Source organism: Onychomys torridus, chromosome 16, assembly GCF_903995425.1.
Source record: "Onychomys torridus chromosome 16, mOncTor1.1, whole genome shotgun sequence".
In the NCBI taxonomy this organism is placed as follows: domain Eukaryota; kingdom Metazoa; phylum Chordata; class Mammalia; order Rodentia; family Cricetidae; genus Onychomys; species Onychomys torridus.
The window spans coordinates 67,213,031-67,232,404 of NC_050458.1; the positions used below are offsets into that span (position 1 = coordinate 67,213,031).

A 19,374-nucleotide genomic window follows, 5' to 3' on the forward strand; every position below is an offset into this window, starting at 1 on the left:
GCCTTCACCTTTTATTCGGCGTCTAATTGGATGTTACCTGATGTCAATATGAGTCCCGTTCCGGCTCTTTTCAGTTATGGTCCAATCATAACTTTCCTAACTGCCCGCCTGAATTCTGATTGGTTTAGATCGCTTGGTCCTCTCCCATTCCGGCCTATTTCTTACTCGCCTCCTAAACGGACTTTGCCCAGGCATGCCCAAGATTCTAGTTGGTCGTTGTCCTGTCATTCTTATCTAAGCTCATCCTATCCCCACCGTTCATGGAGCCCGCCTGGCGGTTCACTGGTCTCTCTCCAAGTCGATCTTCGGCACGTCCCGCCCATCCTTACTTCCTCAACCTCTCATTGGCTGTTAAAACCGAGAGGGCGGGCTTTCTGGGCGGATACCAGACACGCAACTTGGTCTTACACGCCTTAGCGAGGGAACGCGTCTTCCCATTGGATAGGCTGCCCGCCTTTCTCCTGCAAGTCCCTCCTTTCTCCCTCCCTCATTGGGCGGGGCAGCCAATAAGGGGCGGGGACTAGGCCGGGCTTGTGGCGCGCTGCTCCCTCCTCCTTACCCCCCCCTCCCTGTCCGGTCCGGGTTCGCTTGCCTCGTCAGCGTCCGCGTTTTTCCCGGCCCCCCCCAACCCCCCCGGACAGGACCCCCTTGAGCTCGCCCCTCAGCGGCCACCATGAGCGGTAAGGATGAGTCCACTCCAAGTCTGGGGGTGGGACGGGAGTGAGGGGGCGCGCGCGAGGGCCGACCGGGCGGTCCCCGCTGTGAGGGGGGGCGGGCGGGAGGCGGCGGCGGCGGCCTTGGTCCCGCCCGGGGCGGAGGGAAGGGAGGGAGAAGGGGCAGTGGCGGGGCCTCGGAGGAGGAGGGGGATGGGCCGCCCGCCCCGGGGGAGGGGGCAGCGTGGCCTCGCCCGCCCCCTGCCCGCCCCGGCCACGGGGGACGGGCCTTACCCCCCACTACTCGGCCGGCCGCCTGAGGCTCCTCCCGTCGGGGGCTGGCGCCGCGGGGGCGGCCCGACCCGTGCAGGCCCCGCCTGGGCCAACCGCCTCTCCGGTCCGCCCTCCGGTCGCCGCCTGCCCCAGGCCCTCCCCCGCACCCCGCACTTTTCCCTTCCCCCATCTGACCCGCCCTTTCCACGCCCCTCACCCCGATTCCGCCCCTTCCTTGTAGGGCCCGCCCTCTCAGACCCAAACCTGGATTCCAAGCCTAGACCACTTTAGACCCCTACCTGTGTTCTCAGATGTCTCCCCATAGGTACTGAGGACGCGCTCTTTCTCTTTCCCTTTCTGTTTTGTTACTTTTCACACTTGGTCTTTCCCCAGCTCTCTTAATCGTAATTTTAGCACATTTTCCATCCACCCACGTGTTGGGTCTCCTCTTCCTCCCAGAATGCTTGTTTGTTCCTTCTGAGACAGGTCTATGTGGTACTCATTGGCTTGGAAGGTACTATGAAGACCAGACTTGCCTCCAACTTTTAGCTATCCTCCTGCCTTTTTCCTGAGTGATGGGATTACAGAGTGCCGTCACTAAGGGCAACTTTTTATTATTCCTGAGACACTGCCCTCCAATTCCCTTTCTCAAAAGTGCTATTACTCTTGTTTAAGACCAGGTCTCACTTTGTAGCCTAGGCAAACCTAGAACTGGTGAACCACCACCTCATCCTTCCAAGTGCTGGGATTACAGGTGTGAGTCACCATGCCCGGCTTCCAAAGCCCTTTTTGAGTGATTTCTGGCTTTAATTTTGTACATGGGAAAATAGTGGCCCATCTCGGACACCATTGAGCCATGTGCCTGTCCTGCGTGTCTGGGGTGCTGGCATCCCAATTTACTATGTAGCTGAAAATTACTCTAAACTCTTGCTCTTCTTAATCTCCTTCCAAATTCTCGGATTTCAGGCCTGTCACCATATCCAGCCCTATTTTCTGTAATCTGCTTTTAACCATTCTATTAGTCATTGATGCTTGTCAAAGCCTTACTTTAAACCTTAGGAGGTTTGTTTGTTTGTTTGTTTGAACCTCCTACTAACTTAAATTCTTGTTTTATAATTATTTTTAGACCAGGATCACTCCATGGATGACGTTACAGCTGTGGTGAAGATAGAAAAAGGCATTGGTGGCAGTAATGGGGGTAACGGTAATGGTGGTGGTGCAGCCTTTTCTCAGACTCGAAGCAGCAGCACAGGCAGCAGCAGCAGCAGTGGTGGCGGAGGAGGGCAGGTGAGTGATCAAAGATGGGGAAGGTGTTGATATCCTTAGAAAATTCCTTAAATACACTGGGAAAAAAATACAGAAGAGAAGTACACACAGAAAGATAGGTGATCTAGAGGGTCCCCAAATATGAGAGTTGGAACAATACACAAAAGTCAGTCAGCATTTTGTTTCTGGATTTTGCTCTTTATGTGCCTGCATTGTTGCTGTCTGTCTGTTGAATACTGCCCCCTAGGCCTGCTACTGGGTGCACTAACTCCTCTCCTCTCTTCTGGCCAGGAATCCCAGCCATCTCCTTTGGCTCTGCTGGCAGCAACCTGCAGCAGAATTGAGTCACCCAATGAGAACAGCAACAACTCCCAGGGTCCGAGTCAGTCAGGGGGCACAGGTGAACTTGACCTCACAGCCACACAACTTTCACAGGGTGCCAATGGCTGGCAGATCATCTCTTCCTCCTCTGGGGCTACCCCTACCTCAAAGGAACAGAGCGGCAACAGTACCAATGGCAGCAGTGGCAGTGAGTCTTCCAAGAATCGCACAGTCTCTGGTGGGCAGTACGTTGTGGCTGCTACCCCCAATTTACAAAACCAGCAAGTTCTGACAGGTCTACCTGGAGTAATGCCTAACATTCAGTATCAAGTAATCCCACAGTTCCAGACTGTTGATGGGCAGCAGCTGCAGTTCGCTGCCACTGGGGCCCAAGTGCAGCAGGATGGTTCTGGTCAAATACAGATCATACCGGGTGCAAACCAACAGATCATCACAAATAGAGGAAGTGGGGGCAACATAATTGCTGCTATGCCAAATCTACTCCAGCAGGCTGTCCCCCTTCAAGGCCTTGCTAATAATGTGCTCTCAGGACAGACTCAGTATGTGACCAATGTACCAGTGGCCCTGAATGGGAACATCACCTTGCTACCTGTCAACAGCGTTTCTGCAGCTACCTTGACTCCCAGCTCTCAGGCAGTCACGATCAGCAGTTCTGGATCCCAGGAGAGCGGCTCACAGCCTGTCACCTCAGGGACTTCCATCAGTTCTGCCAGCTTGGCGTCATCGCAAGCTAGTTCCAGCTCCTTTTTCACCAATGCCAATAGCTACTCAACAACTACTACCACCAGCAACATGGGAATTATGAACTTTACCACCAGCGGATCATCAGGGACCAGTTCTCAAGGCCAGACACCCCAGAGGGTTGGTGGGCTACAAGGGTCTGATTCTCTCAACATCCAGCAGAACCAGACATCAGGAGGCTCCCTGCAAGGAAGTCAGCAAAAAGAGGGAGAGCAGAGTCAGCAGACACAGCAACAACAGATTCTTATTCAGCCTCAGCTAGTTCAAGGGGGACAAGCTCTTCAGGCCCTCCAAGCAGCACCATTGTCAGGGCAAACCTTCACAACTCAAGCTATTTCCCAGGAAACCCTTCAGAACCTCCAGCTTCAGGCTGTCCAAAACTCTGGTCCTATCATCATTCGGACACCAACAGTGGGACCCAATGGACAGGTCAGCTGGCAGACCCTTCAGCTGCAGAATCTTCAAGTTCAGAACCCACAAGCCCAGACAATCACCTTGGCCCCTATGCAGGGTGTTTCATTGGGGCAGACTAGCAGCACCAATACCACTCTTACACCCATTGCCTCAGCTGCCTCCATTCCTGCCGGCACAGTCACTGTGAATGCTGCTCAACTTTCCTCCATGCCAGGCCTCCAGACCATTAACCTCAGTGCATTGGGCACTTCAGGGATCCAGGTGCACCAGCTTCCAGGCCTGCCTTTGGCTATAGCCAATGCCCCAGGTAAGATGTCCATTCTTTTGTATTTATTACAAGCTAACTAATACTTCCCTGAAACTGTTGAATTTAAAGGAGGAAATAGAGCTTTCTGAGGTGTTTTGTCAAGGACTAATCAGTCAGGCAAGTGTAAAATGTTTTGTTGAAGATATTTTAAACTGATTCAATAGCAATTTTTTTTTTTAGTTGACCTGATGAGAAAGGAGCATTTCTGAGTATGACCATGTCCTGTGGTCTTTGGTGAGCTTTCTACATAGGGTCAGGTAGTAAATATTTTAGGCCTTGAGATCCACATATATTCATATTTCATATTCTTTTGGGTTTTCCCCTTACCCAGCGTGATAGGGATTGAAAATATGGCCTTCTGACTCTCCTTCATTCTAGCCTCGTGGTTTGCAATTTGTTTTTCAAAAACACCCTTTTAAGAATGTAAAACTAAGGCAGTCAGACGGAGGTGGCTTACGCCTTTAATTCCAGCATTTGGGAGGCAGAGGCAGGCAGAGCTCATGGAGTTGGGGGACAACTTGGTTTACAAAGTGAGTTCCAGGCCAGCCAGAGCTGTTACACAGAGAAACCCTGTCTCAAAAACAAAAAAAGAATGTAAAACTGGATCCTGGCCTGAAGGTGCTCACTTTTTTTTTTTTTTTTTGGTTTTTCGAGACAGGGTTTCTCTATGTAGTTTTGCGCCTTTCAAGGAATTCACTTGGTAGCCCCAGGCTGGTCTGGAACTCACAGAGATCCGCCTGGCTCTGCCTCCTGAGTGCTGGGATTAAAGGCGTGTGCCACCACTGCCCTGGCCAGGTGCTCACTTTTAATCCCAGTACTCAGGAGGGAGAGGCAGGTGGATCTCTGTGAGCTCAAAGCCAGCCTAATCTACACAGTTGCAGGGCTATATAGAGAGACCCTGTCTCAAAACAAACAAAGATTGTGAAACTGGGATTGGAGAGAAGGATGGTTCAGCAATTAAAAGCACTGGCTGCTGTTCCAAAGGACCTGACTTCAATTCTCAGCATCCATGTGATAGCTGACAACTCCAGTCCCAGGGGATCCAACTCCCCCCTCTTCTGGCCTACTAGCACTGTTGAAGGTGGAGTACAGACATTCAGGCAAACACTAATACACATAAAATAAAAATAAAATTTAAACTAAATAGAATGTGAAATACTAAATTTGCTAAGTGGTAGAGTGCTTGTTAACATGTATCTGAACTCTGGATTCATCTCAGGACCATACCAATTTTTGTTTTTGTTTTTTAGTTTTTCGAGACAAGGTTTCTCTGTAGCTTTTGGAGGCTGTCCTGGAACTTGCTTTGTAGGCCAGGCTAACTCACAGAGATCCACCTGCCTCTGCCTTCTGAGTGCTGGGATTACAGGGGTGCGCCACCACTGCCCAGCTCCTTTTTTTTTTTTTTTTTTTTTTTTTAGGTAAGGTCTCAGGTATGTAACCCTGGAATTTGGTCAGTTCTCCTGAAGGCTGGGATCACAGGCATGTGCTGCCATGACCAGTCCCACCACAGAATCAAAAATTGTAAAACTATTCTGTATCTCTAGGGTTGCCTTTCTTATCTCCATTTCATTTTTTTTTCTTTGTGAGTATGGGTGTTTTGCATGCATGTCCATAGACCACGTAATGTGGTGCTCTTGGAGGCCAGAAAAGGGAGTCATCAAATAACCTGGGATTAGAGTTAGCCTGCCAGGTGGGTTCTAGGAGTCAAACCTGGTTCCTCTGGAAGAGCAGCCAGTACTTTTTTTTTTTTTTTTTTTTGCTTGTCCTGGAACTCACTGTGTAGAGCAGGCTGACCTTGAACTCACGAAGATCAGCCTGCCTCTGTCCTTTAAAGAAGAGGTTTATTTTGGCTGACAGTTTTGTGTGATCAAATGTGTTGACTATACTACATTTTGTGGAAAAGGCATGGTAACTGGGGTGGGTAGTATCTCCTTCCTTCAGTGACAGGAGCAGGAGGCAAGCAGTTTCTCACATCTTGGTTCAGGAAACTTAACTCAATAGCCTTCTTCTGGTGTGCGGATCTCATAGGTTCCAGATTGTGAGGATTTAGCTTGAACAGTTTTCTCATGGGTTGTAACTCATAATTGAGGGGGAAATTACTTAATGAATTCCAGAAAGATTTTTCTTTCTTTTCTTTCTTTTTTTAAAAATTTACTTATGAGTATGTGTTTCTGTCTGTATGTTTATGCAGTTTGAATGAGTGGGTGCCCCCAGGAAGCTAGCAGGGGTCATCAGATTCCCTAGGACTGGAATTCCAGGTATTTGTGAGCCACCTGGTGTGGGTGCTGGGATCCAAACACTTGTCCTCTGGAAAAGCAGCCAGTGCTATTAACCACTGAGCCATCTCTCCAGGCCCTAGAAAATTTTTCACCAAGAGGAGTTTCTTTTTTTTGTATTGTTTTGTTTTGTTTGAGGCAGGATCTTACTAAGTAACCTTGGCCAGTCCTGGAACACTATGTAGACCAGCTTGACCTTGAACTCTGCCTCCCAGTGTTAGGATTAGCTGTGTGCACCAGCATACCTGACTTTCCTAGTTAGTCTTTAACACGCTACTTTCTGTGCAAACTGAGTAATCGTTGACCATATAGTTATGGTGACCCATTCTTGTAATTCCACTACTTGGGAGACTGAGTAGGAGAATCCTGAGTTCAAAGGCCAGACAGTTGCCAGGCAGTGGTAGCCACATGCCTTTCTTTATTCCCAGCATTTGGGAGGCAGAGGCAGGTGAACCTCTTGAGTTTGAGGCTAGCCTCATTTACAGAGGGAGTTCCAGGACAGCCAGGGCTACATAGAAAAATCCTGCCTCAACACTTCCCTGCCAAAACAAACAAAACAAAACACACACACATATACATCAGTCAAAGACAACCAGCTGCTGGCCATATAGGGAGGCCCTATCTCAAAAAACAATACAGAAAAAACCTATGAAAACTAACAAGGGGGTGAAGAGATGGCTAAGCAGTTAAGAGCAGTGGCTGTTCTTCCAGAGGTCCTGAGTTCAATTCCCAGCAACCACATGGTGGCTCACAACTATCCATAGTGGGATCTAATGCCCTCTTCTGGCATAAAGTTGTACATGAAGCTTTTTAAGAATTTGTTATTTTACAATACATTGTGAGTCTGGTGTGTATCCTTGTAAGGGGAGGTTGAGCAAGAGGATCAGTGCCAGCCGGGCGGTAGTGGCACACGCCTTTAATCCCAGCACTCAGGAGGCAGAGCCAGGTGGATCTTTGTGAGTTCGAGGCCAGCCTGGACTACAGAGCAAGATCCAGGAAAGTTGCAAAGCTACACAGAGAAATCCTGTCTCTCTATCAGTGCCAATTTGAGCTACATAGTGATTCCTTGTCTCCCCTCAAAATAAGTTTTTAAAAAATTTATCATTTAGACCAACATGGAGGTAATACATTTTGGGGAAATTGGACTTGAGGTCTTTGGGGTTTGTTTTTGTTTTGTTTGTTTTTTCGAGACAGGGTTTCTCTGTGTAGCTCTGGCTGTCCTGTAGCTCCCTTTGTAGAGGAGGCTGATCTCCAGCTCGCAGAGCTCTGCCTGCCTCTTCCTCCATGGTGTTGGGATTAAAGTTGTGTGCCACCACCACTCAGCAGGGCACAGGGTCTTACTCTGTAGCCCAGGCTAACATCATTCATTTACATGTGTGAGCCACTAACACTTAGAACTAATTTATAATAAAATACATACACAGAAAAAGCCGGGCAGTGGCAGCGAACACCTTTAATCCCAGCACTTTGGGAGGCAAAGGCAGGCAGATCTCTCTGAGTTCTAGGCCTGATTTACAGTGTTCCAAGACAGCTACAGCTACACAGAAAAACCTTGTCTTGAGAAACCAAAATCAAAAACAGAAACATTAATAACTAAGAGGATCATACTGCTCCCACCCCCATAGGCTTTCACTGTTACATTTCTTGGGGTGGCCTCAAATATTAGGCTCAAGTGATTCACCTGCTTCAACTTTCCTTAACTCCTGAATAGTTAGAACTATAGGTGCCACTGTTGTATTTTTGAGACAGGGTTTCCCCATGTAGACCAGGCTGGCCTTGAACTCAAAAACTCCTCCTGTCTCTGCATCCAGAGTGTTGGGATTAAAGGCTTGTGCTACTATGAACTGCTAGGCTGAAAATTTATGAGGGTAAGTTTTACAAAAGCTGAATTGAACAGCCTCGAAAATGAGACTCTCAGTAGGTAATCCATACCAGCATGCTTGTTTTCTCTTGTTTTTGAGCTTTATTTAGGAATTCAATATTTAGAGGAGAGCAAGATCATGGAGTTGTTCCAGCTAGTTTGTAGTTCCAGCTAGTTGGATCTTTGCAGTTTCTAAAAGGTTTGTTGTACTTTAGGCTCTAGAGAGCAGTTATGAGGCATTTACATTGCTAAATCATACTTTGGGGGAACTTTGCCATTTAATATATCAATAGGTTACAGCTACCTAGTTGTTATTGATGATCTTGAACTCCAGAAAATGCATGGTTTATGTAATCTATCAGCAGTTTGACATTAACAAATAAGAGAATGAGACACTGAAACCTTAAAAAAAGAGAAATTTGTGTGTGCAGATGACTGGAGCCAGGACAGCTTCATGGATTGATTCTTTTTCACCTGTAAATAAGCTCCAGGTGTTGAACTCAGGTGGCTAGGCTTTTGCTCCACAAGCACCTTTACTGAGGAGCCATCTGGTTGAACTGGAAAAGTCATTTTTTAAAGTAAGATTGTTTTCTTCATTAACATACTTTTTTTTGTTTGTTTGTTTTGTTTTTTGTTTTTCGAGACAGGGTTTCTCTGTGTAGCTTTTCGCCTTTCCTAGGACTCACTTGGTAGCCCAGGTTGGCCTCGAACTCACAGAGATCCACCTGGCTCTGCCTCCCGAGTGCTGGGGTTAAGGGCATGCGCCACCACTGCCCGGCTTAACATGCTTGTTTGTTTGTTTGTTTGTTTGAGCTGAGGATCAAATCCAGGGCCTTGTGCTTGTTAGAATACTCTTCCACTGAGCTAAATCCCCAAACCCTTTTTGGCTTTTTGAGACGGGGTTTCTCTGTGTAGCTTTGGAGCATTTCCTAGAACTCACTCTATAGCCCAGGCTGGCCTCAAACTCACAGAGATCCTCCTGCCTCTGCCTCACAATGGGATTAAAGTGGTGCACCACCACTGCTTGGCTAGATTTTATCTTTAATTAAAGATACAGTTCCCTGGAGACTTAGAACTTCCAGCTGTTTAATTGTTACAAAATATTTTACCCTCTTCTGATACAGTATTACTTATGTACTTAACTCAAACATTAACAATACTTTCAACCTGTGAAACAATTTTAATGTTCTAAGATGAGGTAGCCTTAGAAACTAGAGCTTTGGGCCAAGTTTGGTGACTCAGACCTTTAATTACAGTCATAGGCAGGCTGATCTTTCAGTTGGAGGTCAACCTGGAGCTATATGCACCAAGCCAGCCAGGGCAACAAACTGTTCTTAAAAGAGAAAAAGCCAGCCGGGGATGGGGTGGTGGTGGTGGTGGTGGTGGTGCTGCTGCTGCATGCCTTTAATCCCAGCACTTTGAAGGTAGAGGCAGGTGAGTTTCTGTGAGTTCAAGGCCAACCTGGGCAACAGAATGAGTTCCAGGACAGATACCAAAGCTACACAGAGAAACCCTGTCTAGAAAAACAAACAAACAAACAAAACAACAAAAAACAAAAAGAAAGAAAGAAAAGAAAAAGCCGGACTGTGGTGGCACACACCTTTAATCCTGGCACTGGAGAGGCAGAGGCGGGCGATCTCTGTGAGTTTGAAGCCAGTCTGGTCTACAGAGTGAATTCTAGGACAGCCAAAGCTACACAGAGAGAAACCCTGTCTTGAAAAACAAAGTGAGTGAGAGACAGACTGTAGACTATAGTGTTCTTCATGCTCATTCATTTAGTTTGTTTACATTTAACGTAAAAGATACTTTTAAGGTTTAAGGTTTCTTGTTGATTTTTACTCTTTACTTTTGTGCTGAATACACAAGCAAAGGCATAAATCTAGAACCGAGATAAACCCCATACTTCTGTGTCCCATGTTTTTCAGGCTTTGCTCCTGGTGGGTGGTAGTGAGGGGAAGGGACCACCTGTTAACTGAGGTTAGTTTCCAAAAATGAAATGATACTAAGTTCCTAGAGTTGTTTTTTGTTTTTTTGGCTTGTTTGTTTTTAAATAATTATGTCCTTTTTCTATCTTAATCAACACCTTTGTCTTTTTAGCAGTAACCTTTTCTCTTATTTTGTAGTCTTAATTTTCAAATATCTCCCCTCTCAGCCTCTGTCAAACACTGAAAACTTGCCTCCTTGGGTGTGCATGGGGGCAGCTTTGAACAATTAATTGAGTTTGGTTGACTCCTTGGGAGTTCTAATAGAGAATGCAGGGTTGGGCTTTGGCATGAGAATAGAACAGATTATCTTGATGTCTATAATTCACTCATGAAGAAAATTTCAGGCACTAAAAATAAAAATTCTACATCTGCTAAGTTTTATTGGCGTTAGGAAAATGTTTTGTCTTACAGTTACGTTGAATGTGATACTGGGATTGGTTTACCAGCAGTCTCACTAAAGTTGGGGTCAGATTGCTGAGACCTAATATGTTAAAAAAACAAGTTGTGTTTTCGACTAGTGCATGTGAACATTAGAAGTCATTGTTTAGATTGTAAAAATGTCTTCAATTTTTTTTTTTTTTCAGAGATTTAGTCTTATTTGTTGCTTAGACTGGCTTGAGACTCATTATGCAGTCCAGGCTGGCTTCAGACTTGTGGCAATCCTCATGCCTCAGCCAATGAGTGTTATGATTACAGAAATGAGCATCCACAATCAGCCAGAATTTAGCATCTGCAAAAAGTCATGAGAAATGGTTTTTCTTTTTTTTATATGTGGAGCTGAGGATCGAACCCAGGGCCTTGCACTTGCTAGGCAAGCGCTCTACCACTGAACTAAATCCCCAACCCCAAATATTTTTTTCTTTAAAGATTTATTTATTATGTGTACGTCATGTATGACTGCAGGCCAGAAGAGGGTACCAGATCTCATTACAGATGGTTGTAAGCCACCATGTGGTTGCTGGGAATTGAACTCAGGACCTCTGCAAGAACAGCCAGTGCTCTTGACCTCTGAGCCATCTCTCCTTCCCAGAGAAATATTTCTATTTTAAGATAATATAGTTTGCCGGGCGGGTGGTGTCGCTCGCCTATAATCCCAGCATTCAGGAGGCAGAGGCAGGTACAAAGCTACAGAGAAACCAAATAAATAAATAAATAAATAAAAATACAGTTTATCAAATGAAACATGTTTCTGAATCTTTTCTTCTAATAGTACACCTTTTTTTGGAGGGGTGGTGGTGTTTCGAGACAGGGTTTCTCTGTAGCTTTGGAGTCTGTCCTGGACTAGCTCTGTAGACCAGGTTGGCCTCGAACTCACAGAGATCCACATGCCTCTGCCTCAGAAGTGCTGGGATTACAGGTGTGTGCCACCACCGCCCAGCAAATCTAATTATTTTTATTGCTTTCAAACTCAGTGGAATATGAGAAGACAGTCTTTATTTCAGTTGTTCCTATCTGTTCATTCCAATGGCTTTTTCTAAATGACATTGTTAAGTCATGCTGCCTTATGCATGCAGTGTGGCCATTTTAACTCAAGTAACTGAGTAGGGATATGGTAGCACCAGCCTTCAACCCAAAACACTTGGGATGCAGGAGGGTGGTGATGGCACACGCCTTTAATCCCAGCACTCGGGAGGCAGAGCCAGGCAGATCTCTGAGTTCGAGGCTAGCCTGGGCTACCAAGTGAATTCCAGGAAAGGCGCAAAGCTACACAGAGAAACCCTGTCTCGAAAAACAAAAACAAAAACAAAAACAAAAAAAATCATCTTCAGTTGAGTTGTTAGTTAAAGACCAGCCAGTTTTCAACCACAACAAAACTAAACAAAACCCTGCTGGCCTCTAGCTGTGTAGTGAGAGGTTGAACTTCAAAGCCTGATCCTACAGCCTCTACTTCTCAAGTTGCTGTGATTATGGGTGTGACCTCAACACCCAGTGAAAACTGTTTCTGTGTAAAGCTTTTTCTTCTTAAAAAAAATGATTTATTTATTTTTACTTTATGTGCACAAGTGTTTTATATGTCTGTGTGAGGGTGTCAGGTTCCCTGGAACTGGAGTTGTAGAGTTGTGAGCTGCTATATGGGTGCTGAGAACCCAGATCCTCTAGAAGAGCTGCCAGTGCTCTTAACCATAGAGCTGTCTCTCCAAACCCCCTGTAGAAAGCTTTTTTTAATTTTTTTTTTATTTAAAAAAAATTTTTTTTAAGATTTATTTATTTATTATGTGTACAGAAGAGGGTTGCGAGATCTCATTACAGATGGTTGTGAGCCACCATGTGGGTGCTGGGAATTGAACTCAGGACCTCTGGAAGAGCAGCCGGTGTACTTAACCTGAGCCATCTCTCCAGCCCCTCTTGTAGAAAGCTTTTAAGTGAACTTGGAGAATTGGTTGCAAATCTGGATTTTAACTTTTTTTTTTTTTTTTTTTACATGTGCATCCCTATTTTTAAGGCTGAGTGGTATTACTTGTTATACAAGTTTGGATTTGCATATCTAATTTTTGTGTGCCTGCCTTCTTACCTCTGTGCAAAAGAAATGATAGCTGAATTACTTTGAAGTTGTTTTTTAAAACAGGAAATACCTAGGTAACTTTTTTTTTAAGATTTATTTTTATTATTTTATATGTATGAGTGTTTTGCCTGCATGTGTGCCTATATGCCACATATGTGTTTGGAACTCACTCTGTAGACCAGGCTGGCCTCTAACTCAGTGTTCCGCTTGCCTTTGTCTCCTGAGTGTTGGGATTAAAGGTGTATACCACCACTGTCTAGCTTTGTTTCCTTTTTTTTGAAATGTGTATAGATGTGTTTTGCCTGCATGTATGTCTGTGTACTTACATGCCTGAAGTGCACAGAAGCCAAAAGATGTCAGATCCCTCAGAACTGGAGTTTCAGATGGTTGTGAGCTGCCGTGTGGGAATTGAATCCAGGTCTTCTGGAAGAGCAGCCAGTATTCTTAACTATAGAGCCATGTCTCTTGCCTTTGACTCTTTATATTATATTATATTATTTTATTTCTTTCACAAAGTCCAGACTAGCCTTAAACTCACCATGTAGCTGATAAAGGTCTTGAACTTTGTGTTAAGTGAACCTGCACTCACGTGCCTGCATGCAGAGGTCCTAACAAGACCTCAGGTGTCTTTATCTCTATCAGCGCTGTTGCCTTGATTGAGACGGTCTCTCTCTGAACTAGAAATTCATATTTTCAGCTAAGCTGGCTGGCTGGCCATTTTATTTCTAGGATCTGCCTGCTTCTGCCCGCCTCCCTCAGTGCTGGGACTACATAAATATTGTGTAGTCTTGCTCAGCTGTCATATGGGTACTGGAGAGTTGAGCTCAGTTACTTATGTTTATCTAACAATCATTCTTACCTTTTGAGCTATCTTTCTAGCCCCTGGGACCTTAAATTTCTGATATTCTTCTATTACCTACTCAGTGCTGAGTTTATAAATGTCTACTGCTGTACCCAATTTATGCAGTACTGAGGGTCAAAACTCAGGACTTAATGTATGCTAGGTAATCTCTCTGCAGACCAACCTCTGACTGCCTTTCTTATTTTTTCTCTGAGAAGCTATTGTTAATTTAGCTTATTGTTCTTAATCTGTCCCATGTGATTCTGGATATTGCCTTCAAGTCTCCTTTTTCCTAATTTTTGAGGCTGTCTCATAGTCTGTTGTTGAGATGTAGCAAAGGATGACCTTGAACTCTTGATCTGCCTGCTCCTATCTCCCAAGTATATATCTCCACAGGTTATAGGTATATATCACTACACTGAGTGTTTATTGTTGTTTTTGAGACTGGATATTATGCTATAGTCCAGACTAACTTAGAGCTGTCCTGAAACTAGCTCTGTAGACCAGGCTGGCCTCAAACTCACAGAAATCCACCAACTTCTGCCTCCTGAGTGCTGGGATTAAAGGTGTGCACCACTACCTCCTGGCAAAAAAGTTTTTAAAAATAATTTTAAAAAGATTTAATTTAAAAACAATTTATTTATTTATTTATTTTTGGTTTTTCGAGACAGGGTTTCTCTGTGTATCTTTGCGCCTTTCCTGGAACTCGCTTTTTTTGAGACCAGGCTGGCCTCGAACTCACAGAGATCCACCTGCCTCTGCCTCCCGAGTGCTGGGATTACAGGCATGTGCCACCACCGCCCAGCTCAAATTTTGTTATGTATGTCTCTGTACTGTGTGCTTATTATGTCCACAGAAGCCGTAGAGGTTGGCAGATCCCCTAAACTGGATTTAAAAGATAGTTGAAAGTTATAAGACACCATGTAAGTGCTTGGAATCTAGCCTGAGTCCTCTGGAAGAAAAGTCAGTGTTCTTAACGATCTCTCTTTTTTTTTTTTTTTTCTTTTTTTTTTTTTTTGCCAGAGCTGAGGACCAAACCCGGGGCCTTGCGCTTGCTAGGCAAGTGCTCTACCACTGAGCTAAATCCCCAACCCCCTTAACCATCTCTTTAGCCCCTAAATTTTGGTTCAGCAAGCCTACTTGCTATAGCTACTATCTAACATGCTGGAGGTTGTCAGTGAAACCTAGATCACCTGGCTTGAAAGGTTATTTCTGTATTTATTTATCTTTATTTATTTATTTGTTTGTTTATTTACTTATCTATCCATTTATTTATTATTTGGGTTTTTGAGACAGAATTTCTCTGTGTAGCTTTGGTGCCTGTCCTAGATCTATCTTTGTAGACCAGACTGACCTCTAACTCACAGAGATCCACTCTGCCTCCTGAATGCTGGGGTTAAAGGTGTGCGTCATCACTGCCCAGCTTTATTTCATTTTTTAAAATGTTTTTATTTTTATTTTATGTGCATTGGTGTTTTGCCTGCATTTATGTCTGGGTGAGGTTGATAGGTCCCCTGGAACTGGAGTTACAGACAACTGTGAGCTGTTATGTGGGTACTGGGAATTGAACTTGTGATCCTCTGGAAGGACAGTCAGTGCTCTTAACCACTGAGTCATCTCTCTAGCTGCTGTTTGTTTGTTTATTTATGGTTTTTTCGAGACAGGGTTTCTCTGTGTAGCTTTGTGCCTTTCCTGGATCTGGCTCTGTAGACTAAGCAGGCCTTAAACTTACAAAGATCTGCCTGGCTCTGCCTGGGGAGTGCTGGGATTAAAGGTGTGTGCTACTACTGCCCAGCGTGTATTTATTTTCGAGGCAGCATTTTATTATGTAGTCCAGACTGGCTTCACTCATTGGTTATCCTCTTGCTCCGTCTCTTCAGTAATGGAAATAGTTTTATTAATTATTATTATTGTTGTTGTTGTTATTATTTTTAAAAGATTTATTTATTATGTATACAGTGTACTGCCTGTATGCCAGAAGAGGGTGTCAGATCTCATTATAGATGGCTGTGAGCCACCATGTGGTTGCTGGGAATAGAACTGAGGATCTCTGCAAGAACAGCCAGTGCTCTTAAGCTGTGAGCCATCTCTCCAGTGTCCCCCCACCTTTTTTTTTTTTTTTTATAGTTTTTTGAGACAGGGTTTTTCTACCTAGTTTTGGTTGTCCCAGAACTTGCTATGTAGACAAGAGTGGTCTTGAACTCACAGAGATCCTACCTGCCTCTGCCTCTTGAGTGCTGGGAGTAAAGGCTTGTGTCACCGCACCTGGCTTTGACTACTATTGTGCTGCTGTTGTGATTGAGAATGGATTGATGCTGAAAGTACACAGTAGCCAGGAATGGTAGCTCATGCCTGTAATCCTAGCAGTTGGGAAGTTGAGCCAGGTTTTTGCTTTGTTTTTTATTTTATTTTATTTTATTTATTTATTTTTTAATGACACTATCTGTGTAGCTCAGGCTGTCATTGAATTCATTATGCGACAGAGACCTCAAGACTGACCATATTTCTGCCACTGCACTGTCTGAGTGCTGGAATTATAGGCATTCAGCATCGTGACTTTCCTTACCCTTTGATTCATGATGGATGAGAAAATTCAAGCCTTAGTTGGGAACATAACCAAAATTGAAATTAATATTTAGATTTGATGGAGTAACTTCCAAAATACTTTCTATATTCCTAAAATTTGTGCAGGCCCTTTCTCTTTTCTCCTTTTTGTCTTAAGCCTGTGGAGAAGGGTAGTATAATAGTCACAGTGACATCTAGTGGGGAAAGCCATTGACACTGTTTTACTAATTGCTTAGCTCTATGGAAAACTACCCAATTTCAGAGGCAGTTTTAGATCTCCAGGGGTGGGTGGGGGGAAGAAATGATACTATACCAAAGAGAGTTACATAGTCTAAACTACATATAGAAATCACAGAAAATATAAAGGGGAGGGGAAAACTAAGGCTTCCCATCACAGTCACCAATTAAACTATGTTTGTGTGCATGTACATGACAGGATCTCACTTTATAGCCCAGGCTGGCCTCAATTTCCTCTGTTGTCCTGCATCTGCCTGCTAGTGCTGAGAGTACAGCCATGTTCCACTATTCTATTCCCGGCGTGGATGGTCAAAGGTTTTCTTGTGTAGTTGGATAATTGGATTTTTCTTTCTTTCTTTCTTTATCTATCTGTTTGTTTGTTTGTTTGTTTATTTTTGAGCTGAGGGCGGAACCCAGGGCCTTTCACGTCTCCTAGGCAAGCGCTCTACCACTGAGCTAAATCCCCAACCCCTTTATCTTTTTTTGAGTCCAGGTTTCTCTCTCTAGTCCTGGCTGTCTTGGAACTCGATTTGTAGACTAGGTGAAAAGCTCAGAGATTCGCCTGCCTCTGCCTCCAAAGTGCTGGGATTAAAGGCATTCACCGATGTAGTGGTGGTGCACGCCTTTAATCCCAGCACTCGGGAGGCAGAGACAGGTGGATCTCTGTGAGTTCGAGGCCAGCCTGGTCTACAAAGTGAGTTCTAGGACAGCCTCCAAAGCTACAGAGAAATCCTGACTTGAAAAACCAAAAAAAGAAAAAGAAAAAGAAACCAGGATAAGCAAGCCTTGGAGATTAAGCCAATTCTGCCCCTTGATTCTTGCCTCAAGTTCCTGCCCTGATTTCCCTCATGATGGAGTATGACTGGAGAGTTGTAATATGAAATAAACATTTTGCTTCCCAAGTTGGTTCTCATCACAACAAGATGACGGACTGGACAATGGAAGCCCAAGAAGAATCTTTGGACTGGTAGGACGCTTGTCTGCTGCGTAGAGGCCCTTAGTCCCTAGAATGGTGATTTGTTTTGTTTTAGGTACTGACATTTTAATTTCATCGTGCTTTAGTAATTCCCAAGGTTTTGACTCTTTGTGATCTTCTTGGAAGGTCATGGCTTTAGCCACACTTCTTTACTTTGAAGAAACTGAAGAGATCTAACATTTATAGTTGTTTCAGAAATTGATGCTAGAGGCAACAACTGGGTTTGCCCAAGACTGTCATTAAACTGTGCCTCTGGTTTCCTAGTTATTTTCATCACAGGAAGGCCAATCTTTAATTTAACTCATTGCCATAACTAGTACTATGTTTTAAGATTAAACTGTTCTTTTCTAAAACCATTATTAAAGGGGGTAGGGCACAAATTCCAATATGATGGTGATGTCATGTTAGCCTTTGTATTTGAGATAGTCTTACTCTTTAGCCAAGGTTAACTTGGAACTACTGTGTAAACTTAAACCTGTAGTCCTTTGGGAGTCCCTCAGGTACTTATTTGAGAGGTTGAGTCAGAAGATTGCTTGAGCCTAGGAGTTCAAGGCCAACCTGGGTAAATACAGCAAGACCTTATGTCAGAATTAAAGAGATCTTGAAGAAATCTTGTTACCTGAGCTAGTGAGATGGCGTTGTATGTAAAGGCACTCGCTGCCAAGGCTGATAGCCTGAGATTAATTCCTGGAACCCATGTGGTGGAAGAGAACTGATTTCTAAAGGTTGTCCTCTGACTGGACAAGCCCACTACATACACCACTCATGGAATAAAGAGCTGTAGTTAAAAGTTGGTACAGGGGGTGGGGATTTAGCTTAGTGGTAGAGTGCTTGCCTAGCAAGTGCAAGGCCCTGGGTTCGATCCTCAGCTTAAAAAAAAAAAAAAAAGGGTTGGGTACTGTGAATGTGATGTGTCAGTGAGTTTTCTTTTTTTTTAAGATTTGTTTATTTTATTATGTATACAGCATGTATGACCAGAAGAGGGCACCAGACCTTATTACAGATGGTCGTGAGCCACCATGTGGTTGCTGGGAATTGAACTCAGGACCTCTAGAAGAGCAGTCCGTGCTCTTAACCTCTGAGCCATCTCTCCAGCCCGAGTTGTCTTCTTCTTTTTTTCTTTCAAGACAGGGATTCTCTGTTTTAACAGCCCTAGATGTCCTGGATCTCACTCTGTAGCCCAGGCTGTCCTCGAACTCACAGAGATCCACCTGCCTCTGCCTCCCAAGTGCTGGGATTAAAGGAATATGCAACCACTGTCCAGCTTCATTGAGGTTTCTAGAGCTACTCTGTCCTACTCACTGCCACCATTCTCCTTTTCTTTTTATTTTAGGTGATCATGGAGCTCAGCTTGGCCTGCATGGATCTGGTGGTGATGGGATGCATGATGAGACAGCAGGTGGAGAAGAAGGAGAGAACAGCCCTGATCCCCAACCCCAGGCTGGTCGGCGGACTCGGCGGGAAGCATGTACATGCCCCTACTGTAAAGACAGTGAAGGAAGGTGAGTTCATTTTCTTGAATATAGAACTTGGTTTTTTTTTTTTTTGTTTTTGTTTTTGTTTTTTTTTTTAAATATAAATAAGTGAAAAATGGACTTAGAAGTAAGAGGAAAAGGCTATAATTTTATTCTTTAAGACATAGGAGGGAGCCAGGCATGGTGGTACACGCCTTTAGTTCTAGCACTCGGAAGGCAGAGGCAGGTCTAGTCTACAAAGTGAGTTCTGGGACAACCCAGCGCTTTAAACAGAGAAACACCGTTTATGAAACAACAACAACAACAAAATCAAAACAATCATAGGAAGGCCTGGGTATATAGCTCAATTGGTAAAGGGTTTATTTAGCATTTATGGAGTCCCGAGTTTGAATCCCAGCACTGCATAAAAGTTGTGTGACACACTCTTCCTGGGGAGATGCAACACATTTACATACCTACTTAACCCCAGAATGTGTAGAGAGTATATAAAGTGAGGGTTTTGACACCAGATGTATTAAGTGAGGACATGACCACTGCAAGGTATGGTTGAGGGGAAGGTTTTTATTGTAGATGTAAAGGAGAGTGCAACCAGAGTCCAGAGCAGGGAGAGAAAGAAGTAGAGTAAACATGGCCAGCAGATTGGACCCAGCCATGAGAGG

The 19,374-nt window shown here is 44.4% G+C and overlaps 1 protein-coding gene across 1 annotated transcript in view; it reads left to right on the forward strand.

Moving 5' to 3' along the window:
• Positions 1-568: 568 nt before the first annotated feature.
• The window catches only part of Sp1 (Sp1 transcription factor), a 33,039-nt gene continuing 14,233 nt past the window's right edge, over positions 569-19,374 (forward strand). Inside the window, exons 1-4 of the mRNA XM_036208255.1 lie at positions 569-680; positions 2,053-2,213; positions 2,484-3,996; positions 18,574-18,742. Of these exons, the coding sequence (XP_036064148.1) occupies positions 674-680; positions 2,053-2,213; positions 2,484-3,996; positions 18,574-18,742 (1,850 nt within the window). The 5' untranslated portion in view covers positions 569-673. The remainder of the gene's footprint in view (positions 681-2,052; positions 2,214-2,483; positions 3,997-18,573; positions 18,743-19,374) is intronic.